Genomic DNA, 25,078 nt, shown 5'->3' on the forward strand with positions numbered 1-25,078 from the left:
CGATATTCACGAATATATGCATATACGAAATATTCGCACTCCACACCGACTTACACAGTAAGTAATAAAATAAAATTGGAGCCTTCTTTGGACCACAAGCTGGAAGCAGGGAGGGATGATCACTTTTTTTTTTTTTACACAGTACACATGCGAACGGTCTATCTATGGAGTACATAAAAGTCTGTGAAGATTTCTGCAAATCTGTAGACCTCTCGCTCTGCTTTCATGAGCAATGAATGGGGGTCTTAGCACCACTGATCTTCAGATTGGTCATTGTGGCTTGTCAGAAGTTTAATAATATAATAGTATACTTTAAAGGGGTTGCCCATGAACATAACATTTTTTATACAAGGCTAGGGAATATGAAAACACAATGATGTCAGCTCCTGGTCTTATATCGTCAGGTCCTTATCACAGTTTCTATATACATCGCTGGTTACTGTAACCCCTTGCTGGGCCGAGGACCATGTGCGGGCCTAGCAAGGATAGAGTTAGTTAACTCCTTGAGGGGGTACACAGTATAAAGCCATCTATGCTGTGGGCAGAGAAGTCCTGTTAGACTAAACTACATCCCCCAGCATTCCCGGACAGCCAAAAAGAAAAACATGAACGCTGCGGCACGGTAATGCTGCTTTAAAATTACGCTTGGAAATTTCGGTTCAGCTCCACATCACACAGAATATATTGCTCCCTATGAGGATAGAAATGTCCGCGCGGTCCTAGCTCCAACGGATTCAGTGGGCATCGGCCGCTCACGGGAACTCTGAAATTTTTCCAGCCAGAGATTCCTCAATATGAACCCTGCCATATAGTTCTCTTTAAAACCTTAGTTTTTTTCAATTAATAGGGAAGTCAAAATCCGCGGTAAATCCACGACGTGTGAACATAACTGAGCATTAGCTGAGCATTTGTTTTTTCTTTCTTAAAGAGTACCTCTCTTAATCTTGTAAAATTTTATAATCCTCCCAGGTCACTGCCCCCATCATGATAAACCACCCCCTGCCTTTATTTTTATTATTTGTTAGTTTTCTACCTTGATATTGTTCTGTATTTTCTGCTCAGTCTCAGTCCGATTCACAGACTGGAAAGGGGCGTTCCGCAGCAGGCTGTGACATCATCTGAAGCCATACATGGGAGAACTTCCTCCCTCACTCTGCTACACACACAGCTCAGTTCAGTGTGAGATGAGCTAGGATTGGATAAGGCTGCACGCACCCCCTTTGGCACTCCAGACTGCATTTACTGATTTTGGACTTCTTCCATGCCAGCAGGAGTGCAAGAGATAGTGGGGGAAATATGCTCTAGACAAGTAGGGAGACACCTAGTGGCAGCTTTTTTAAACACAAATAAAACAGAACATTTTTTTAAACAAAATATATTAGAAAGATTTTTTATTTACCATAAGGAGTGGAATAGCAAAAATTAGTTTTAAGGATAGTGCGCATTTAAGATTTATTTTCCTTTTCTTTCTGGATGACTTTGTTGAGTGTAAATCATAGTCTACAAACCTATATCATACTGCAAAAAATATAAAAATAAAAAAGAAAGGTATGCCAGCCTTGTTAACACCTGTTTAATGGGGCACCAATGGACACATTCAGTGTATATGCCAGGGATATTCCGACTGCTTACACTGAAAATGGAGTGAAAACTTAATGTGAACAGGCGGTTAGGATTCAATCTTTCTTAGTTACTCATGGTGATAAACAATACTCGCAGTGATCCTCCATGGTGCCTACAAATTAGTGACAGCAGGGCAAAGTTAGATAATGGGTCCCAATGGAGCAATTTACCCAAATCTTCTCACTACGGGATTTAGAAGTGGTGACTTGCAGATATTGCTGGTTCTGGAAGTAATAATGGGATAATGACTACACCTGTAGCCTGAATATAATAATACGCCCATGGGGGCCCGTGTGGACCTCCGCTGGGCTTTACTACAGATGTTCAGCCTCATAGAAATGCATGAATGCTGCGGCACATCCTGCTGGTGAGACAGAAGCCGACGTCAGGATTATTCTTACTGCTGAACGGGAAATTAACAGGCATTTCCTTTAATACTTTAAAGATGCTGTTTCACTCAGCTTTTTTAGAGTCCAGAATGGCAGCTGTGCCTAGTTATGTGGAAAAATGGGAGCAACTACATAGCTTATCATAACTACCTAGTCTAGATAAACTGTGTAACAATTGTCTAATCTGTGCTGTAGTTATGGTAGCCATAATGCTTAGGCTAGTGTTTCCCAACCAGGGTGCCTCAAGCTGTTGCAAAACTACAACTCCCAGCATGGCCGGACAGCCTTTGGCTGTCAGGCCATGCTGGAAGTTGTGGTGTTGCCACAGCTGGAGGCACCGTGGTTGGGAAACACTAGCTTAGGCTATGTTCTTACTTTAAATGGTCACTCTCATTAAAACTAATTTTTGCTATTGCTCTCCTTATGATCAATACAAAAACTTTCTAATTTACTTTGTTTAAGAAATAAAGTTTTCAATGTTTTATTTGTGTTTAAAAAAGCTGCCAGTAGGTGTCTCCCTACTTGTCCAGAGCACATTTCCCCCCATCTTTTGCACAGACTTTGGACTCTTGCTGGCCTGGCAGAAGTCCAAAATCAGGAAATGCGGTCTGGAATGCTAAGGGGGCTTGTGCAGCCTTAGCCAATCATAGCTCATCTCACACTGAACTGCTCTGGGCTGTGTGTAGCAGAGTGAGGGAGGAAGTTCTTCCCTGTATGACTTCAGATGATGTCACGCCTCCTCCCTTCCCAGTCTGTGAATCTGAAAAATATCAAGGGGGAAAACTAAAAATAATAAAAATAAAGGCAGGGGGTGGTTTATCATTAGTGATGAGCTGCATTGCCCATATTCAAATTTGCAATATTTCGTGAATATATAGATTCGTGAATTTCGCGTATTCGTCATATTTGCATATTCGAGGAAGAAAACAGTGAGGGGGTGGGCAACTTTACTATTGGTTGCTAGGGATGTTGTTGATAACCTCTGACAAGTGTATTTGCATCATTCTAATTGGCCCACAAGTGAAAAGAAGGAATATGCAAATATCCACTTATGCGAATATGTGCATAAAAGTGAATATTCCTAATTTCGAATATATAGCGAATATATTCACAATATTCGCGAATTTGCCAATAAGTCCAATGGACAGAATGTAGTTTCCTAGTTACTATATGCATTCCATTTCCAAGCATATACTGTAATTTTTGTTATACTGTTATTTTATTATACCGTTATATACGGTTATTTTGATATACTGTAATATACTGTTCTTTTGCTTACTGTGTAATAGAATTAGACACATTAGTTCCAGTAGGAGCCAATGCAGGAGAAGCTTCCGCCATGTACAGCCGGCTAGGTGAACAGACACACCACCTTCCCATATTAAACTTACCTGTGCGGACTATTACAGTGTCAGTGATGTTTGTGACATTTTAAGAAGCCTCTTTCACAAGCTCCAGAAAAAAATCCACATATCTGTCCGGAGCTTCCAAGTGCGGGCAGCTGAATCAATTGGCGCTAGGACCGCACGGACTATCTGCGCTAAAATATCAGTATGTGCACTGTGCAAAAGAATCCCAAAACCAGCGATGGGACACTTCTGCATCTGAATTTTCCAGTGTGAAACCAGCCTCAGAAGTTGTCTAGGTCCACGCCGCGTGAGGCTATGTTCATATGGTGGAATGTCCGCCTGCAAAAATTTTGCCCAGACATTTTGAAGTCAACAGGTGCCGGCAGAACATGCTGGTGTTTGGACCATTCAGAAATGCGCCATCTACAGTAACGGTTATGCATTTCCGAGGCTGGAATTGGAATTTCCGTGGCAGAGTCACTTGGTAACTCTCTTCGGGCCATTAAAATGAGTGGCATCTCTTGACCTCTGTTACAGTGTATGAAAATTGTGATCCATAGATGCAGGTTCTCCACCCCAACGTAGGTGCACAACTGCACTTGGGGTTGAGCACCTTGTATCACCTTAGATCACGTCAATGTAATTGAGTGTATGAAATAGGAAGCACAAACGCAGCTTAGACCTTCTCTCTGGTCTTATTCTTCTATCTCCTGGTGTCCTGGCTAGTGGTACCCCAGGGAAACAAGGGGTTTCCATCACCCAACTTTCACTAGCACATGTGACATTGGGGAATGGGTTACCCACTAAAAAACCTTCCCCATTAAAAGTTCAGCCATTCATTTTAATGACAGGCGAGAAATACTGCATTTCCCTTTGTGGCTCCTGCAGAAGAAATCTATAGCCAGCTGAGTCTTGTCTTGGTGATTTTAGCTGTTCTCTACGGGAGTTTTATGAGCTTGAACTGCAAAGATCAGTTAAAAGTGTACTCCGGAGAAAACTAAATGTTTTTCCTAATCAACTGGTGCCAGAGATTTGTAAATTACTTCTATATAAAAATCTTAATCCTTCCAGTACTGATCAGCTGCTTTATGCTTCAAAGGAAATTGAGTTGCTCTTTTCTGTCTGACCACAGTGCTCTACACTGACACCTCTGTCCATATCAGGAACTGTCCAGAGCAGGAGAGGTTTACTTTGGGGATTTGCTCCTGCTCTGGACAGTTCCTGACGTGGACAGAGGTGTCGGCAGAGAGCACTGTGATCATACTGGAAAAAAAAATGCACAACTTCCTCTGGAGCATACAGCAGCTGATAAGTACCGGAAGGATTAAGATTTTTAAATAGAAGTGATATGCAAATCTGTATAATTTTCTGTCCTTAGATAATTTAAAAACATTTTCTTTCTTCCGGAGTACCTCTTTAACTGTCAAGCTGGCTCTATTCATACTACATTTGGCCGTTAGAAGTATCTGTCCCGCAGAAAAGAAGATGCAGACGTATATTGTAATGGAGAGCAGCAGGAGCCAATCATTTTAATGGCAAAAACGGAGTCACCTCGAGAATCAGTTAGGGACATATGCGCTATTTTAAGTGGACTGGACACTGCGTTCTGAGTCCACTTAAAGTAACGCATACATTGTGGTCTCTAGGTGACTCTGTTCGGGCAATTGAAATAAATGGCACCTGCTGCTCTCCATTACAGTATGTCTGTATCCTGTTTTTGGCTGATGGATACATCTAAGGGCAAAGTGAAGTATGAACTGAGCCTTGAAGGGGTTATTCCAAGATAAAAAGTTGTTCCTTAGCCACAGGATAAAATATGACTTTGCGATTGGTAGGACCCCCACAGATCATGAGAATGGAGGTCTATTGACAATGCTCACTTTTGACTACCACTCCCTTCACTCTATATGGGAATTCTGAACAGTGCTCAATGCTTAACTTGACTATGTTCCTAAGTCCCATAGATGGCGAATGGAGGGGTGGCATTCACTCGGAGGACAAGGTATCTCTGTTCTCGTGATTAGTGGGGGTCCCAGTTGCCAAAGCCCCCATAATGAAATAGTTATCTTCTTTTGCTCCGCATAGCGGATAACTTTTAATCTTGGCATTATTTCTTTAAAGCGTACCTGTCAGATGCCACAAAAAACAAACAAAAACCTGTTACTCAGTACATCATTCTGATCATGTACATGTGATATTTTTATGTCTCTATCACCAATATTTCATAAAATATAGCATATTACAGCTGCTCAATGTCTTTTTGATCTATCCAAAGGGAGGGGGCGTGTCCCTCTCTTGCCTGCACTGTGATGACTCCTCCTCCTCTCTCACTCTGCTGACTCACTGCTCTTGGAGGAGCATGGCAGCCCTGCTCTGTAACTCTTTCCTCTCTGGTTTTAAGCTTTACACAAACACACACTACTCTACCAAAGACAATGGCCCTCATTTACAAAGCCAAACCCGACATTTTTAATCGGGTTTTGTGGACTAAATTTAGGTGCACGTCTGTGCGACAATGTCTGCGACATTGTGCGTCTAAAAAAAATGTCAGAAATCACTTGGAGAGTTTAAGAAAACCGTACTAAGGGGTGTGGCTTCTCAAAAAATGGGCATAACCCAAAATTTTCCCAAAGCCCCTCAGTATTTTGTCCAAAACCCGACGAAAAAGCGGAGAAGAGTGGATTGTGGAAACTCCACTGCCCGAGGCATTTGTAAAAACAGTTAAAATGGTCGGGACTTTCCAAATCATGGTTATTATGGCCAATATGCATAAATAAAGGTAAACCCAAATTAAAAAGACTTGTTCACTTAACTCTCCTTTCATCCTGAGATATCTTAATATTAAATATGGGCAAAACTGCGCAACCAGGTGTGAAGGAATTTTCTCTATATGTGTATTTTAAAAGCGTTGTCTTTGATGTTTGCATCATCTTGCACAACTTTATTCGTAGTATTGCCAACATAATCCACTTACAGCCTTTTCTTCCACCTGGTCTGTAGAATGTCTTCGCTATGGCTCGGAGCCTCTGGGTAAAAATGCATGCTCAAATGGTATTCCAAAATATTGTAAATGTTAATCTCAGGAATTCGACAAATGCTTTGGAAATGTCATGCTTTTGCAATGCTGGTTGTTGGGGTGGTGTCTCTTGCCTCAGATTCTCACATACCTGAAGAGAAACCCACATTTTTTTTTTCTCCTTTACGTTGAGGATTAAAAAACCTGTTTGCGCCCAAAAAAAAAAGGACACCGTGGGATATCTTAGTAAATAACATACGGGAAAAAACAGAGGACAAAAAATATATATATATACACCCAGGTACCCTACACTCTTAGAAAATGAGGGCCAATATGGTGAGTGCATAACTTGCATCTTCCTAAATTAGTGCAAAGGTTTAGTGCTAAAAGTACAGTGTTTTTTTTATGCATACTTTTTATATATTTTCCCCTTGTCATTCATGTATCATCCTTTGCCAGTCCTGTAATGCTGGGACTTGTAGTTTTGGAATAGTTAGAGGTACAGTGTTTGGATTACTCTTTTTTTTGCAGCAGTGTTGCCTTCAGCTGTGTGCCTACAGGTTTTTGCAAAACTACAACTCCCAGTATTCCCAGACATCCAGGCATGCTTGGAGTTGTAGTTTTGCAACAGCTGGAGGCACGTTTGTTAAAACTCTGTTACAGCAGTGTTGCTGCAGGCTGTGTTCCTTCTGCAGTCTTGTCAATCAGCCATCTCATGTCCATGACCCTTGGACCCGCTCATGCTGCTGTGGGACTCATCAGTGTCCTAGGAGGTATGGAGACCCCTAGTGGTGGGATTTTCAAAGGCAGTTTTCTTTAATAAAATGTGAATTTTTTTAAAGAATTTTTTTTGCAAAAAACTTTTGTTTTGCAAAGATGTACAACATCTGACAGTGCCCATTTAAGGGGTATTCTGATTGACTGAGCTGGCCGTCACTTTCCGGGGGCTGGTGCGCGCAGAGGAATGAATAAATATCGGGGCCCTGTACAGGAGATCACAGGGAATCCCAGGAGTCAGATCAACACAATCTGACACTTATCCCCTATCCTGTAGATAGGGAATAAGTTTCAGTTCCCCACAGTCCCTCTTTAAATTTAATAAAGATTCTGATTGAGGCCAAGCATAGCAAAGGTGCATTAAAGGGTATGTAAGTGCTGAAAAAGGCTCCGAATGACAGTGTGAACAGAGCCTATTACACCTCTATGGGGTTCAAGTCTACCTGCGCAATCAGGATTGCACAGCAGCCAACAATTTTTATTTTACAATGTATTCCCCGAAAGTGGAAAATTGCGATCAATGTTTTTATGGTAAAGGTCTATTAAATTCTTTTTTTTAATTTCCCTTTCTATTATATTTCTATAAAATATCTAGGTAAAATATGTATAAAATGGCATAAGATTTTCCATAATGCAAAAAAAAAAAAAAGAAAGAAATTGCAGTATTTCTTTATGCAAAACAATTGAATTTATCTATTGAAATGTGATTTTTTTTTAACTTTTTGACTACGTATTTGTATAAAGCACATTTAATCGTACTGTAACAGAAATAAGTGGTGACAAATACACTATTCATGTAGCAATTTTTACATTCACGCAATTAATACAATTTGTTACCAAAATTATATTTCTAGTCGCAGCCATTGAACTTAAAATGGCGTTCAAAACACGCCTCAGTTTCCGTTCGTAGGAAATCGTATTGTATCGTAAGTCATTGAACGGTTAGCTCGTTTTTTCTTGTTTACAGGTGCGCAGTAGCGCCTGAATAGTCTAGTAAAAACTAGAAAATTCAAGAATGAGAAATATACATTTTTTTATAGTCATTCGATTTTATTTTTTACATCAAATTTTACACCGTACCTCACTCGTGTGCGAACAGAGCTGTACGCAAAGCCGTCTGGTTATACGGTAACAATCTGTGGTTGTGAAACTATGAGTCCCAATTTGCACGGACATCTGTTTTTTAGAGACGTATCTTGTCGCTGTTACTCTACGAGATTCGTTATGGAAAACCGCAATCCAATTGCTGAATTAAAAAATAAATAAATAAAATAATGATATTAATGCAGCCTTATTATAAGTTTAACACCTTGTCCTTTTTTTTTCTTTCTTTTTTTTTTTTTTTTTCTGTTGACACATCCCTACAGCCTGTAAACTACAACTCCCGGCTGGCCATAGCCACTTCCCCTCGCCGTTTATCGCAGTCAACGAGGCGCACAGCATTCTGGGAGCTGTAGTTTAGCCAGGCTTATACTGCGGCTTTTCTCTCCTTTTACAGCCGCTGAGTCTCCTGTAGGTGGCAGCAGAGAGAGTGTGTTCGGACCCCAGCAGCACGTTGACGTTGGATTACGCGATGACGTCCGTGCGTAAGACGGGAATAGCTTTCCTCCTTGTATTGGAGTCTAGCTCGGCTCCGCTATAGTCGGTTGTTCGCTTTCTCCGTTGCCCGGTGCTGTATCGTTGCCGGGTATATCCTCGCACCCCCCCCCCCGGCCCCCGCCATTTTCTTCGGTAGAGCTCCGGTGTGCGGCTCTCGGTAGAGCAGACGGTGTTATAAGCTCAGACATGAGCCCGGCCGACGCCAAGAGAGGGGCGAAGCGGAGGAAGAACAAGCGGGGCGGAGGCAGCAGCAGCGGCAGCAGTAGCGGCAGCAACGGCAGCGCAGCCGGGGATGTGAAGGCGGCGGCCGCTCTGCGGGGACAGCACGGCTCGGCGGCCGGAGGAAGCAGCGGAGGAGCGGGCGGAGCAGCGGGGGCAGGCCTCATCTCCTCCACCCCGCCCGGGACTGAGGTGAGCTGCCGGGGGGGATACCCCATAGTGGTACTGCCCTGCACCCAGTGCTGTCATACCGGGGCCCTGCCTATACGTGTGCCCGGTGATGTGCATGGCAATAGGTGTGTGCTGCAGAGCCTGATATCTAGTGTATTCTATGGGGTGTACTGTAGGGTGTACTATAGGGTGCCCGAGGGCTGTGCGCCTTCTAAAGGGACACTCTTGTCTATCCTGGTTCTCTATGGTAATGATGCTGCAGTTGTCATGGAAACCACTATAGAGTAAACCAGTGGGCACCACCATTATGCTTCTTGGTTTGTTTATAGGCTGGTGTTTCCCTAACCAGTCATTGCAAAACTACAACTCCCAGCATGCCCGGACAGCCGAAGGCTGTCCGGACATGCTGGGAGTTGTAGTTTTGCAACAGCTGGAGGCATTCTAGTTTGGAAACGCCTTATTCGTGTGTGTGAACAGAGCTGTACGCAAAGGCATCTGGTTAGGGCCCCTTGTACACTATAAAATTCAACCATTTTTAAAGATCCGTTTAATGTTCCGTTATAAAAAAAAAAAAAAAAACCTTAAAGGAAAACTGTCATCTTTCTTCCCCCACCCCCCCCCACTAACCAGTGGTACTGGCTGGTAGTTGTGGGGGACGCTTATCAGTTTGATCCTTACCATGCCCGGATCCGCCGCGCCGTTCGGCCGTAATCTTCTATTTTCGATATATATATATGCAAATGAGGGTGCCAACTGGCACTCTGACGTCAGTGCCTGCCCAGCCCATCAATATTCCCCCCCTCTTCTCCCCCCCCTCTTCTCCCCCCCCCTTCTCCCCCCCCCCTCTTCTCCCCCCCCCTCTTCTCCCCCCCCCTCTTCTCCCCCCCCCCTCTTCTCCCTCCCCCCCCTCTTCTCCCCCCCTCTTCTCCCCCCCTCTTCTCCCCCCCCCCTCTCCCCCCCCCTCTCCCCCCCCCCCTCTCCCCCCCCTCCTCTCCCTCTTCTCCCCCCCCCTCCTCTCCCTCTTCTCCCCCCCCCTCCTCTCCCTCTTCTCCCCCCCCCCCCTCCTCTCCCTCTTCCCCCCCCCCCTCTCCCTCTTCTCCCCCCCCCCCCCTCCTCTCCCTCTTCTCCCCCCCCCCTCTCTCCCTCTTCACCCCCCCCCCTCCTCACCCTCTTCTCCCCCCCCCCCCTCCCTCTCCCTCTTCACCCCCCCCCCTCCTCTCCTCATCTCCCCCCCCCCTCCTCTCCCTCTTCTCCCCCCCCCTCCTCTCCCTCTTCTCCCCCCCCCCTCCTCCCTCTTCTCCCCCCCCCCTCCTCTCCCTCTTCTCCCCCCCCCCCTCCTCTCCCTCTTCTCCCCCCCCCTCCTCTCCCCCTTCTCCCCCCCTCCTCTCCCCCTCTCCCCCCCCCTCCTCTCCCTCTTCTCCCCCCCCCCTCCTCTCCCCCCCCCTCCTCTCCCCCCCCCTCCTCTCCCCCCCCCTCCTCTCCCCCCCCCTCCTCTCCCTCTTCTCCCCCCCCCCCCTCCTCTCCCTCTTCTCCCCCCCCCCCCCCCCTCCTCTCCCTCTTCACCCCCCCCCCCCCCCTCCTCTCCCTCTTCTCCCCCCCCCCCCTCCTCTCCCTCCCCCCTCCTCTCCCTCTTCTCCACCCCCTCCTCTTCTCCCCCCCCTCCTCCTTCTCCCTCCCTCCTCTTCTCCCCCCCCTCCTCTTCTCCCCCCCTCCTCTTCTCCCCCCCCCCCCTCCTCTCCCTCTACTCCCCCCCTCCTCTCCCCCCCTCCTCTCCCTCTTCTCCCCCCCCCTCCTCTCCCCCCCCTCCTCTCCCTCTTCTCCCCCCCCCCCTCCTCTCCCCCCCTCCTCTCCCTCTTCTCCCCCCCCTCCTCTCCCTCTTCTCCCCCCCCCTCCTCTCCCTCTTCTCCCCCCCCCTCCTCTCCTCTTCTCCCCCCCCCTCTCCTCTCCCTCTTCTCCCCCCCCCTCCTCTCCCTCTTCTCCCCCCCCCTCCTCTCCCTCTTCTCCCCCCCCCTCCTCTCCCTCCTCTCCCCCCCTCCTCTCCCTCTTCTCCCCCCCTCCCTCTCTCTCCTCTCCCCCCCCTCCTCTCCCCCCACCCTCTCCCCCCCCTCCCCCCCCTCCTCTCCCTCTCCCTCTTCTCCCCCCCCCCCTCACCCTCTTCTCCCCCCCTCTCCCTCTTCTTCTCCCCCCTCTCCCTCTTCTCCCCCCCCTCTCCCTCTTCTCCCCCCCCTCTCCCTCTTCTCCCCCCCCTCTCCCTCTTCTCCCCCCCCCCCCTCTCCCTCTTCTCCCCCCCCCCCTCCTCTCCCTCCCCCCCTCCTCCCCTCTTCTCCCCCCCTCCTCTTCTCCCCCCCTCCTCTTCTCCCCCCCCTCCTCTTCTCCCCCCCTCCTCTTCTCCCCCCCCTCCTCTCCCTCTTCTCCTCCCCCTCCTCTTCCCCCCCTCCTCTCCTCTCTTCTCCCCCCCCCTCCTCTCCCCCCCCTCCTCTTCCCTCTTCTCCCCCCCCCTCCTCTCCCCCCCCTCCTCTCCCTCTTCTCCCCCCCCTCCTCTCCCTCTTCTCCCCCCCCCTCCTCTCCCTCTTCCCCCCCCCCTCCTCTCCCTCTCTCCCCCCCCTCCTCTCCTCTTCCCCCCCCCCCTCCTCTCCCTCTTCTCCCCCCCCCTCCTCTCCCTCTTCTCCCCCCCCCTCCTCTCCCTCTTCTCCCCCCCCCCCTCCTCTCCCTCTTCTCCCCCCCCCCCCTCCTCTCCCTCCTCTCCCCCCCTCCTCTCCCTCTTCTCCCCCCCTCCTCTCTCTCCTCTCCCCCCCCTCCTCTCCCCCCCCTCCCCCCCTCCTCTCCCTCTCCCTCTTCTCCCCCCCCTCTCCCCTCTTCTCCCCCCCTCTCCCTCTTCTCCCCCCCTCTCCCTCTTCTCCCCCCCCCTCTCCCTCTTCTCCCCCCCCTCTCCCTCTTCTCCCCCCCCTCTCCCTCTTCTCCCCCCCCCCCCCTCTCCCTCTTCTCCCCCCCCCTCTCCCTCTTCTCCCCCCCCCTCTCCCTCTTCTCCCCCCCCTCTCCCTCTTCTCCCCCCCCCCCTCTCCCTCTTCTCTCCCCCCCCCCTCCTCTCCCTCTTCTCCCCCCCCCCCCTCCTCTCCCTCTTCTCCCCCCCTCCCCCCTCACTCCCCTCTTCTCCCCCCCCCTCCTCTCCCTCTTCTCCTCCCCCCCCTCATCCCTCTTCTCCCCCCCCCCTCTCCCTCTTCACCCCCCTCCTCTCCCTCTTCTCCCCCCCCCCCTCCTCTCCCTCTTCTCCCCCCCCCTCCTCTCCCTCTTCTCCCCCCCCCCCCCCTCCTCTCCCTCTTCTCCCCCCCCCCTCCTCCTCTCCCTCTTCTCCCCCCCCCCCTCTTCTCCCCCCCCCCTCTCCCTCTCCCCCCCCCCCCCCTCCTCTCCCCTCTTCTCCTCCCCCCTCCTCTCCCTCTTCTCCTCCCCCCCTCCTCTCCCTCTTCTCCCCCCCCCCCTCCTCTCCCTCTTCTCCCCCCCCCCCTCCTCTCCCTCTTCTCCCCCCCCTCTCCCTCTTCTCCCCCCCCCCCCCTCCTCTCCCTCTTCTCCTCCCCCCCTCCTCTCCCTCTTCTCCTCCCCCCCTCCTCTCCCTCTTCTCCCCCCCCCTCCTCTCCCTCTTCTCCCCCCCCCTCTCTCCCTCTTCTCCCCCCCCCCCCCTCCTCTCCCTCTTCTCCCCCCCCCCCCCCCTCCTCTCCCTCCCCCCCCCTCCTCTCCCTCTTCTCCCCCCCCCCCCCCCTCCTCTCCCTCTTCTCCCCCCCCCCCCCCCCCCCTCCTCTCCCTCTTCTCCCCCCCCCCTCCTCTCCCTCTTCTCCCCCCCCCTCCTCTCCCTCTTCTCCCCCCCCCTCCTCTCCCTCCTCTCCCCCCTCCTCTCCCTCTTCTCCCCCCCTCCTCTCTCTCCTCTCCCCCCCTCCTCTCCCCCCCTCCCCCCCTCCTCTCCCTCTCCCTCTTCTCCCCCCTCTCCCTCTTCTCCCCCCCTCTCCCTCTTCTCCCCCCCTCTCCCTCTTCTCCCCCCTCTCCCTCTTCTCCCCCCCCTCTCCCTCTTCTCCCCCCCCTCTCCCTCTTCTCCCCCCCCCTCTCCCTCTTCTCCCCCCCCCCTCTCCCTCTTCTCCCCCCCCCCTCTCCCTCTTCTCCCCCCCCTCTCCCTCTTCTCCCCCCCCCCCTCTCCCTCTTCTCTCCCCCCCCCTCCTCTCCCTCTTCTCCCCCCCCCCTCCTCTCCCTCTTCTCCCCCCCTCCCCCTCCTCTCCCTCTTCTCCCCCCCCCTCCTCCCCTCTTCTCCTCCCCCCCCTCTCCCTCTTCTCCCCCCCCCTCTCCCTCTTCTCCCCCCCTCCTCTCCCTCTTCTCCCCCCCCCCTCCTCTCCCTCTTCTCCCCCCCCCTCCTCTCCCTCTTCTCCCCCCCCCCCCTCCTCTCCCTCTTCTCCCCCCCCTCCTCCTCTCCCTCTTCTCCCCCCCCCCTCTTCTCCCCCCCCCCCCCTCTTCTCCCCCCCCCTCTCCCTCTTCTCCCCCCCCCCCCCTCCTCTCCCTCTTCTCCTCCCCCCTCCTCTCCCTCTTCTCCTCCCCCCCCCCTCTCCCTCTTCTCCCCCCCCCTCCTCTCCCTCTTCTCCCCCCCCCTCCTCTCCCTCTTCTCCCCCCCTCTCCCTCTTCTCCCTCCCCCCCTCCTCTCCCTTTCTCCCCCCCCCCCTCTCCCTCTTCTCCCCCCCCCCCCTCCTCTCCCTCTCTCCCCCCCCCCCTCCTCTCCCTCTTCTCCTCCCCCCTCCTCTCCCTCTTCTCCCCCCCCCTCCCCTCACCCCCCCCTCCTCTCCCTCTTCTCTCCCCCCCCCTCCCTCTCCCTCTTCCCCCCCCCCTCTCCTCTTCTCCCCCCCCCCCCCTCCTCTCCCTCTTCTCCCCCCCCCCCTCCTCTCCACCCCCCCCCCTCCTCTCCCTCTTCTCCCCCCCCCCCCCCCCCTCCTCCTCTCCCCTCTTCTCTCCCCCCCCCCCCCCTCCTCTCCCCTTCTCCTCTCCCCCCCCCCCCCCCTCCTCACCCTCTTCTCCCCCCCCCCCCCTCCTCTCCCTCTTCTCCCCCCCCCCCTCCTCTCCCTCTTCTCCCCCCCCCCTCCCCCCTCTTCTCCCCCCCCCCTCCTCTCCCTCTCTCCCCCCCCCCCCCTCCTCTCCCTCTTCTCTCCCCCCCCCACCCCTCTCCCTCTTCTCCCCCCCCCCTCCTCTCCTCTCCCCCTCTCCTCTCCCCCCTCCCCCCCCTCCCTCTCTCTCCCCCCCCCCCTCCTCTCCCTCTTCCTCCTCCCCCCCCTCTCCCTCTTCTCCCCCCCCCTCTCCCTCTTCTCCCCCCCTCCTCTCCCTCTTCTCCCCCCCCCTCCTCTCCCTCTTCTCCCCCCCCCTCCTCTCCCTCTTCTCCCCCCCCTCCTCCCCCCTCTCTCCCTCTTCTCCCCCCCCCCCCTCCTCTCCCTCTTCTCCCCCCCCCCTCCCTCCTCTCCCTCTTCTCCCCCCCCCCTCTTCTCCCCCCCCCCCCTCTTCTCCCCCCCCCTCTCCCTCTTCTCCCCCCCCCCCCCTCCTCTCCCTCTTCTCCTCCCCCTCCTCTCCCTCTTCTCCTCCCCCCCTCCTCTCCCTCTTCTCCCCCCCCCCTCCTCTCCCTCTTCTCCCCCCCCCTCCTCTCCCTCTTCTCCCCCCCTCTCCCTCTTCTCCCCCCCCCCCTCCTCTCCCTCTTCTCCTCCCCCCCTCCTCTCCCTCTTCTCCTCCCCCCCTCCTCTCCCTCTTCTCCCCCCCCCCTCCTCTCCCTCTTCTCCCCCCCCCCTCCTCTCCTCTTCTCCCCCCCCCCCTCCCTCCTCTCCCTCTCTCCCCCCCCCCCCCTCTCTCCTCCCCCCCCCCCCCCTCCTCTCCCTCTTCTCCCTCCCCCCCCCCCCCCCTCCTCCTCTCCCTCTTCTCCCCCCCCCCCCCCCTCCTCTCCCTCTTCTCCCCCCCCCCCCCCCCCCCCCCCTCCTCTCCCTCTCCCCCCCCCCCCCCCCCCCCTCCTCTCCCTCTTCTCCCCCCCCCCCTCCTCTCCCTCTTCTCCCCCCCCCCCTCCTCTCCCTCTTCTCCCCCCCCCCCCCCTCCTCTCCCTCTTCTCCCCCCCCCCCCCCTCCTCTCCCTCTTCTCCCCCCCCCCTCCTCTCCCTCTTCTCCCCCTCTCCCTCCTCTCCCTCTTCTCCCCCTCTCCCTCTTCTCCCCTCTCCCTCTTCTCCCCCTCTCCCTCTTCTCCCCCCCTCCTCTCCCTCTTCTCCCCCCCCCCCCCCCTCCTCTCCCTCTTCTCCCCACTCTGTAATGGAGAGAGGGGAGGGATATTGATGAGCTGGGCGGCCCGGCGGACACTGACGTCAGAGTGCCAGTTAGACCTCATTTGCATATACCGAAAATAGATTACGGCCGAACGGGCGCGGCGGATCCGGGCACGGTAAGGATCAAACTGTTCAGCGTCCCCTGCACTACCAGCCAGTACCGCTGGTTAGTGCGGGGGGAGAAAGCTGTCAGTTTTCCTTTAAAATCGTCTCCCGTTATAGTCTGAGATTTTTACATTATCTGTTTTAACCCGTCATATCCTGTTATTAATACTATTGCGCTATTTCTTCAGTTTTTTTCTCCATCACAAAATAACGTCCGTTATTAAGAAGGGGCTATGACGGTTTAAAACGGATAATATAAAAAATCCATAGACAAGAACGGGATTTTGTAACGGTCAATTTTTAAGGGTTTTCACAACGGAACCTTAAATGGATCTTGAAAACGGTGGAATTTGATAGTGTGTAAGGGGCCTCATTTGGTAATGGTCTTTGGTTGTGGAACTACAAGTCCCAATTTGAATCTGTTGAATCCAATTTTTTTGATAAGTAACGTATACGTTGTCGTTACTGTTCCAGGTTAGGATTCTATATGGCACCACGCTGGTGTACGGTATTGAAGATCGGACACTTTTCAAGTCAGCATTGCAATACCAGATGTGGCCAGTGGAAGAAGGGGGTGCTGTTTTGAAGGATTAAAATGTAGGGTTGTGTGCGATTAGAAAGCAGTTTGTTTAGTGTTTTATTTTATATATATATATATATATTTTTTTTTTGAATAATTCTTTATTTTAGAAGAATTTTAACAATCTTACAATAACAGGATAGTAAAACACATATGAGAAATCGGTGACTTTATTGAGCTTATGGGGAAGCTGCGCCACTTTTGTGTATGGGTATTGTACTGCAGATTGGCCACGTCTAAAGTAAGCAATGCAATACCTGACACAGCCAATGGACGAGAGTGGCGCTGTTTGAAGATAAATGTAGGGGGTCGTGTGTGATTAGGAAACAGTGATTTTGTTAAAGGGGCAACCCTGCTGCTCTTGTGTTTGGTAATGCGAGATTTGCTGATCTGACATAGCCAATGGAACAGAGTGGCGCTGTTTTGAAAGGAAAAGGATAGTGTTGTGCGCCGTTAGAATCCGATTGTGTGTGGATACTACGCTGCTTTTGTGTGCGGTATTGTAGATTGGCCACACTTCAGCTGAATGTTGCAATGCATGACAGTGCCAGTGGACAAGTGTGGCGCTGTCTTGTAGAAAAGGTAGGGTCTCGAGTGATTAGGAAACAGTGATTTTGTTTATGGGAAATAGTGCCACTCTTGTGATCAGCCACGTTTTAAATACAGTAATGCCCGTAAATGTTGGCACCCCCAAAATTTTTCAAGAAATTGAAGTATTTCTCACAGACAATGATTGCAGTAACACATGTTTTGCTATACACATGTTTATTTATTCCCTTTGTGCGTATTGGAACTAAACCAAAAAAGAAGAAAAAAAAAGCTAATTGGACATAATGTCACACCAAACTCCAAAAGTGGGCTGGACAAAATTATTGGCACCCTTAACCTAATATTTGGTTGCATACCCTTTGGAAAAAATAACTGAAATCAGTCGCTTCCTATAATCATCAATAAGCTTCTTACACCTCTCAGCCGGAATGTTGGACCACTCTTCCTTTGCAAACTGCTCCAGGTCTCTCTTATTGGAAGGCGCCTTTTCCCAACAGCAATTTTAAGATCTCTCCACAGGTGTTCAATGGGATTTAGATCTGGACTCATTGCTGCCACTTCAGAATTCTCCAGCACTTTGTTGCCATCCATTTCTGGGGGCTTTTTGACGTATGTTTGGAGTCATTGTCCTGCTGGAAGACCCAAGATCTCGGAAGCAAACCCAGCTTTCTGACACTGGGCTGTACAGTGCGACCCAAAATCCATTGGTAATCCTAAGATCATGATGCCTTGCCCACATTCAAGGCACCCAATGCCAGAGGCAGCAAAACAACCCCAAAACATCAATGAACCTTCACCATATTTCACTGTAGGTGCTGTGTTCTTTTCTTTGTAGGCCTCACTCTGTTTTCGGTAAACAGTAGAATGATGTGCTTTACCAAAAAGCTGTATCTTGGTCTCCTCTGTCCACAAGGCGTCTTCCCAGAAGGATTTATTTACTCAAGTTCATTTTGGCAAAATGTAGTCTTGCTTTTTTATGTCTGTCAGCAGTGGGGTCCTCCTAGGTCTCCTGCCATAGCGTTTCATTTCATTTAAATGTTGGCGGATAGTTCGCGCTGACACTGATGCTCCCTGAGCCTGCAGGACAGCTTGAATATCTTTGGAACTTGTTTGGGGCTGCTTATCCACCATCCGGACTATCCTGCGTTGACACCTTTCATCAATTTTTCTCTTCAGTCTACGCCCAGGGAGATTAGCTACAGTGCCATGGGTTGCAATCTTCTTGATAATCTTGTGCATTGTGGACAAAGGCAAATCTAGATCTCTGGAGAAGGACTTGAAAACTTGAGATTGTTGATATTTTTCCACAATTTTGGTTCTCAAGTCCTCAGACAGTTCTCTTCTCCTCTTTCTGTTGTCCAATCTTCATATGACACACACACACACACACACATGCAAAGACTAAGTGAACTTCTCTCCTTTTTATGTGCATTCAGGTGTGCTTTTTATATTGCCCACACCTGTTACTTGCCCCAGGTGAGTTTAAAGGAGCATCACATGCTTGAAACAATCTTATTTTTCCACAATTTTGAAAGGGTACCAATAATTTTGTCCAGCCTATTTTTTGTTTTGTGACATTATGTCCAATTTGCTTTTTTTCCTCCCTTTTTTGGTTTAGTTCCAATTTACATAAAGGGAATAAACATGTGTATAGCAAAACATGTGTTACTGCAATCCTTTTCTGTGAGAAATACTTAATTTTCTAGAAAAATTTTAGGAGTACCAACATTTCCGGCCATGACTGTAGGCAAACTGCATCGCTTTTGTGTATGGGCTGGCTGTGATATTGCAGGCTGTTCAAGTGAACAATGCAATACCTGACGTAGCCAGTAGACAACAGTGGCACTGTTTTGAAGGAAATAGGAAGGGTCCTAATCGATATTTGTTTATGTGAAATGACTCCACTCATGTGTAGGATGTTGCAGGTTGGCCATGTTTCAAGTGAACGTTGCAATACCAGAGAGATATAGCCAGTGGGCAAGAGTGGCAGTGTTTTAAAGGTAAAGAGTTAATAAAAAAAAAAAAGTCTAAAGTTGTGAGTCTGCGCAATTTTAATTCCCAGTGCAGGGAAGACGCAGGCCATCCTGAGCAGATGTACAGTTGCCTAGGTAACCGTGCCACGCTTTGTGAAGTTCTGTGCACAATTGCTTTTCTGATGCATTGAACTTCGCTCAGCGTGGTACGGTTGCGTTGCCTGTGTCTGCGCTGGATTTGAAGATCGACCTCACAACTTTAAATTTATATTGATTTTTTATTTTATTTTTGCAAAAAAACTACCAGTGGGGAAAATAAAACTTAAATGAAAAGTTTTGCACCATATTTTGCCTCCCTCCTGATTTTTTTTTTGATGAAAATATTGACAAAAATCCTAAATGTGAGCCTGGCCTTAGATAGCGATGTTTTCAGCCTGGTGCTGGATCTCGGTTTCTCACCATAGAGCATTGGTTGCAGTTATATTTGGTTTCCATGAACGTCTATACCTCCAAGTGAATGCATCTTCATGCCACCTTGTAAATATTGTACCTGGGTCCTCTCCCTTAGGATCTGTGCATGGTAGTTGCACCAGTGTGATATGGTCGCCTCTGCACTGTATATGGCCCAGGAGAGTGCACCTGGATGTGCACAGTAATTTCTAGACTAGTTTCCCTACCAGTGTGCCTCCAGCTGTTGCAAAACTACAGCTCCCAGCATGCCCGGACAGCCGAAGGCTGTCCGGGCATGCTGGGAGATGTAGTTTTGCAACAGCTGGAGGCACACTGATTTGGAAACACTGGTCTGGCAGGTTCTGCTGTTGGGTTTCACCAGTGATGTTCATCTGCAGCTTTCCGTCTCAGACCAGATGTTGTGCGACACTATAATCTTGGGGCATGATGATGGTTTCACACCAAAAACCATGCCTGGTTGATATTGTCTTGTGCCATTGGATTGCAAAATTCAAGGTGGCAACTTTTTTTTTATTTTTTTGCAAATCTAATATCCTGGCCCATGGCTTAGGTCAGTAATCCCCCAACCTGTGTCTTAGCTGTTGCAAAACTGTAATTCCCCCTGACGAGGCATTTTTGCAACAGCTGGAGGGCGACAAGTTATGGGGTCATTGGCTTAGGTGATGTCCTGACCACGCACTGACGGAATTTGCCATACAACTAGAACAGGGCATTGACTCTAAGGGCTTGTTCACAATACGGAAAATCATGGCAGAATCTGCAAGTAATGTATAAAGGGATATTCCAGGCTAATACTTTTTTATTTTATTTAAATTGGCTCCGAGAAGTGAAAAATATTTGTAAATTGCTTCTATAAAAATATCTTAATCCTTCCAATAATTATCAGCTGCTGAAGTTGAGTTGTTTTGTCTGGCAACAGTGCTCTCTGCTGACATCTCTGCTTGTCTCGGGAACTGCACAGAGTAGAAGAGGTTTGCTGTGGGGATTTGCTTCTACTCTGGACAGTTCCCGAGACACGTGTCATCAGAGAGCACTTAGACAGAAAAGAGCAACTCAACTTCAGCAGCTCATAAGTACTGAAAGGATTAATATTTTTTTAATAGAAGTCATTTCTGGAGCCAGTTGATATATAAAAGCTTTTTACTGGATAACCCCTTTTAAATTCTGCGTCAGACTTCTTAGGATTTCTTGGGGTTGTCCGCACACAAGGTAATTTCCACGTGGAACACTTATTCATTCTGGCAGAAGAATAGATATGTCAATAGTTCCGCTGGAATCCCTTAGTAAAAGCCTGTTAAGTCAATGGGACTTTAAATTTCGACGCAGAAAATAAGTGCTTTTCAGCTCAAATTTTTTTATGAAGCAGGTATTTCAGTGAGGAAATTTCTGCAGAAAAAATTTGTTCACTGAATTCTGAAGTGTGAACGGCAATTACTTTTGGATTTATTGAGTGGAATTCCGCTTGTGGCAGGCTCCCATTGTTTTCATTGAGATTCTGCAGCTCTGTGCCCATAGTGGAATTTCAGCAGCGCAAATTTTAAATTCCTGGACTTATACATATTCCTGGACTTATACATATTCATTCTTTCTGCTTTAAATCTGAGCAGACTGCATTGCCGTCAGTGGGGATGCTGTAGGTCTGCTAGGTCATAGCGCCAATCGATATCAGCAGCGGCTGCTGCATAAGGAATATCTGCTAGGAGAAATTTCCGTTGTGGGTACACTTACACTCGCTCAGGGATCCTCGCTCAGGGTGCGTTCACACGCTAGTAACTAGCAGCGGGAAACCCGCTGCGAGTTACGCTACGATTGATTTAAATGGGTCCACAGAAAGTCCGCCATAGTGTCAGATTTGCGGACTGTCCGTGGACCCATTCAAATGAATGGTAGCGTAATTTGCAGCGGAAAATCTGCTGCTAGTTACTAGTGTGTGAACGCACCCTAAAACTTTGGAGCAGAAATTCTCTTCAGGAATTGGGACTTATTGATTTAATTGCCCCATTGATTTAATTGTAATTTACTCCCAGATTCTAGCAGATTGTACAATTCATCCGTCCACACAGAAATAATGCTGTGTATACAAACTCGCTTAAATCATGTTAAAACAAATGGGAATCTGATTCAAAGTGGAATTTGACACATTGAATACAATTCGGGTTCAGTCTCAAATTACTCGGTGTGAACAGACCCTAAAGTTGCAGTTACATGATAAAATAGGTGCCGATTTGGACAGGGAATCCATGGCTGTTCTAATGGATTCCGTTACCCGTCCAATGGGAATTGGCTTTCACTATTGGTACTTGAAAGAAAAATCTGTGCTGAAAAAACATGGATGATTCAGCATCTTAAAAAAAAAAAAAGACTTGATGTCTCTGAACATTTCCACATGGGCTTCTTCTCCTGCCACAAATGGGAGCTTTAATATCCACGCCGAATCTGTGTCAAATTCTTTGTGTATTTCAGTCACTGATTCAGAGGCTGAATTTGCCTTAATACTAATTTATCTTTAATTCTGCTCCACTTGCCCTCAGTAGAGCCAAACATGCATTTGTTTATATTAAGGCCACGTTAACATGGAGGAATTTCTGAGCGGAATCCTGATGAAATATTCAGCTCTGATATTCCATTGCAGCAGAGTCCCATTTTTAATGGAATTCTGCTGCACCGTACATACGGTGGAATTTTTGCAGCATAAACACCTTCCGCAGAAATCTCGATTCCGGCCTCCACAAAAATGTCAATTCTTTCTGCGGAATCCGCTCGAAAGTACGTTACAGTCTTTGGAGATGGCGCATTTCTGAGCAGTTCTAGCGACAGCGCCCGCTATTTGTGGAATGTCCACTAGATTTTTTTTTTTTCCCCGGTGGACAATCTAGAAAATAAAAATTCCTTATCAACATGGCCTTTGATGCTGAAAACTCCTCCTAAGCTAGCCTGGCTCATACAGCTGAGGGTTTGTTACAGTGGCTCAATTTAGGCTTATCTGTTTGGGGCTCAAAACAAGAATAACACAGTGCAACTGATTAGAGAATTGTTTACAATGGATACGTTCACGTGGTAGGTTTGTAAACATTTTTTTAATTCTTTTTTTAAAAATTTTTAAATTTTTTTTTATTTTTTTTGTAGCAGGAATTTCTAGGGATATTTCACATGGATAGGACAGTTGCAGAAATTTCCGAAACAAACTTGTCATGTGATTTTTAATTTTATTTTTTTAATTTTTTTTTTTAAACTCCAGCAAACCACTCTGCTTCAAGAAAAGTCTACTCACTGCAAATCAGTGATTAAATCTGTGTATGTAATATCATGGTTTTGATGCAGTTTTTCCCTGTGAATTGCGCCTTCTCATGACGTCACGCCCCGCCCCCTCAATGCAAGTATATAGGAGGTGGCGCGACAGCGGTCACGCCCCCTCCCATAGACTTGCATTGAGGGGGCTGGTCTATGACGTCATTAGCTCCCGTCTCCAGCGTTCAGAACACCCCTTTAAATCTGCAACAAAATATGCAGATTTTTTTTTTTGAGATGTGGATGAGATTTTTTTAAAACCTTGTCTGCATTGAAGTCAATGGGAAGCAAAATCAGCTGCAGACAATATGGCACATGTGACCCTACCCTTAGGGTCAGTTCACATGTGCGTTTTTTTTCTGTTGTAGATTTTGGTACTTATTGAAGTCAAAATCTGCTGCAAGAAACATGTACTTGTAAGCTGACCCTTAGGGCTCGGTCACACAGGCGGATTTACTAGCGAACTCGTAACGTGTTTCCCGCTTTAAATTTGAACGGGGTGGGCGGTTCCACAGATGTTCCTTAACGAAATTTAAGCTGTTGAAAATACGCCGCAGACACTATTGACTTTAATGGTGTCTGCGACTGAGTTTCCGCAGTGGAAATTCTTCGTGCAAAAGTCTGCGACAGCCAGCTTTTGGCTGTCCTGTCATGCTGGGAGTTGTAGTTTGGCAACAGCTGGAGGTACTCTGTTTGGAAAACACTGCTGTAATCCATGGCAGATTTCTGGGGGATTCTGCAGGGTCTGACTTGAAATGAGATCACACTGTGTAAAAGTTTTGCAAATTACTTATTTTTACATGCACTTTTGGCCATAATCTGCAACTTTTTTTTATTTTTTATTTTGTGTGCTGGTTACGGACCCAAAAAAAGATAAACATGCCACAAAATTCTACGCAGTGTGAATCTGGCCTTAAGCCTGTACAGGTTTTTTTTTTTTTTTTAAGCTTCGGAATGTGCAAACAAAGGGGGAGATTTATCAAAACCCGTCCAGAGGAAAAGTTGCTGAGTTGTCCATAGCAACCAATCAGATCACTTCTTTCATTTTTGATAAGGCCTCTACAAAATGAAAGAAGCAATGTGATTGGTTGCTATGGGCAACTCTCCCCAAAATGTTTCCATTCACAATCATTAAATCTCATACAGTACAAAGACAATAGATTTGTTTACACTGTTACTATGGAAACACATAGGTCTGCACAGTAGTTGTTGACAAGACATGGTATGAGATTTATAAGGGCCCGTTCACATTTCCATTTGCATTCAACCTGTTAAGCGTCCGATCGGCTTTTTTTTTTTTTTTTTTTTTTTTTTTGATTGGACCCCAAAACTGGTTGGATGCAAACAGCTACTCTCGGGTCCCAACGTACCCCATTCACTTGCATGAGATCCGTCTGTGATCTGGTTATTTTTTGCAGAGTTCACAATTTTGGAGCAATAACATTGACAGCAGAAGTATACCCCCTTTTAATGCAAGCGTGCAGCACAAGGGGTCTTTCCGAAGTGTAGAACTGCAAGTTGCAGCAGAGCACCTATGCTGCAATATTTATTGTGATCAATGTTACTTCTGTTGTAGGTCATAGGCTAGAACAGTGTTTTCCAAACCAGTGTGCCTCCAGCTGTTGCAAAACTACAACTTCCAGCAAGCCCTTCGGCGATCAGTACATGCTGGGAGTTGTAGTTTTGCAACAACTGGAGGCACACAGGTTTGGATGCCGGGCTAGAAAATGCACAAGACAATTGCATGGTGGTTCAGTCAAATTACCTTTCTTGTACTTATGAGGGTTCACATATTTTATCCCTTTTGACCAGTCTTTGGGGTAGCTTGTTCCCCTATCCAGCGTATTTGTCAGCCCTTTCGGGTACGAGTAACGCAGGTCTTGCTGCATGGTGTCATTCATACTTGAGACTCATTTAGAGGCAGATTGATCAATCTGTCTGAGGAGTTTTTTTGTGTGAAAAAAAAAACACCCGAAAAAACTCCAGTGCAATTTCCTGCGTCTGACGTTTTTTCTTGCGTTTTTGCATTTGAGTGGAAATTGCATTTTTGGCCCCTTTTGGCAACAAAAAATGCAGTAGGGATGAGAAAAAATGTATTTAACGAAAAAATTTTTTTATAACAAAATAAATTTTTTTTAAATAGTGTTTTCCTTTTTTTCTCAATCTTTTTGCATTTTTTAGGTAGTACTACTACTCCCAGCATGAAACGAGACTGTTTCATGATGGGAGTAGTAGTACCGGTACTAATAGACATATCGCCCCAGGTGTCACTCCTGACACCCGTTGCGATCGTCCATAATATAGCAGAGATGCGGAGCGGCTCTATACACCGCTCACATCTCTGCACTATACTCCGGGCCGGCCAGTGATGTGAATAGAACATCACTCATTCATATTTTCCGCCCAGAGTGGTGATTGGCCAGATGGTTGCAGCCAATCCCCGCTCTTAGAGAGAAATATGAATGAGTGATGTTCTATTCACATTAGGGCTGTGCGGTATACGGGTTCATACCAAATTTTTTGGGCTGCACAATATGAACTTTCCCCCATACCGCAATACCAGTTTGGCCCCTCCCCCTCGGGAATGTATTATCTGCCCAGCGATGCGCTGTCCCCACGTTGGGGAACTAATCCTATGTGACCCGCCAGC

The 25,078-nt window shown here is 48.8% G+C and overlaps 1 protein-coding gene across 2 annotated transcripts in view; it reads left to right on the top strand.

Moving 5' to 3' along the window:
* The first annotated feature begins 8,773 nt into the window (after positions 1–8,773).
* FAM193A (family with sequence similarity 193 member A) overlaps positions 8,774–25,078 on the top strand; it is a 140,017-nt gene continuing 123,712 nt past the window's right edge. For both annotated transcript variants that reach the window (XM_056554981.1, XM_056554982.1), the window contains exon 1: positions 8,774–9,164. In XM_056554981.1, the coding sequence (XP_056410956.1) occupies positions 8,940–9,164 (225 nt within the window). In that variant the 5' untranslated portion in view covers positions 8,774–8,939. The remainder of the gene's footprint in view (positions 9,165–25,078) is intronic.

The sequence above is a fragment of the Hyla sarda genome, chromosome 1 (genome assembly GCF_029499605.1).
Source record: "Hyla sarda isolate aHylSar1 chromosome 1, aHylSar1.hap1, whole genome shotgun sequence".
In the NCBI taxonomy this organism is placed as follows: domain Eukaryota; kingdom Metazoa; phylum Chordata; class Amphibia; order Anura; family Hylidae; genus Hyla; species Hyla sarda.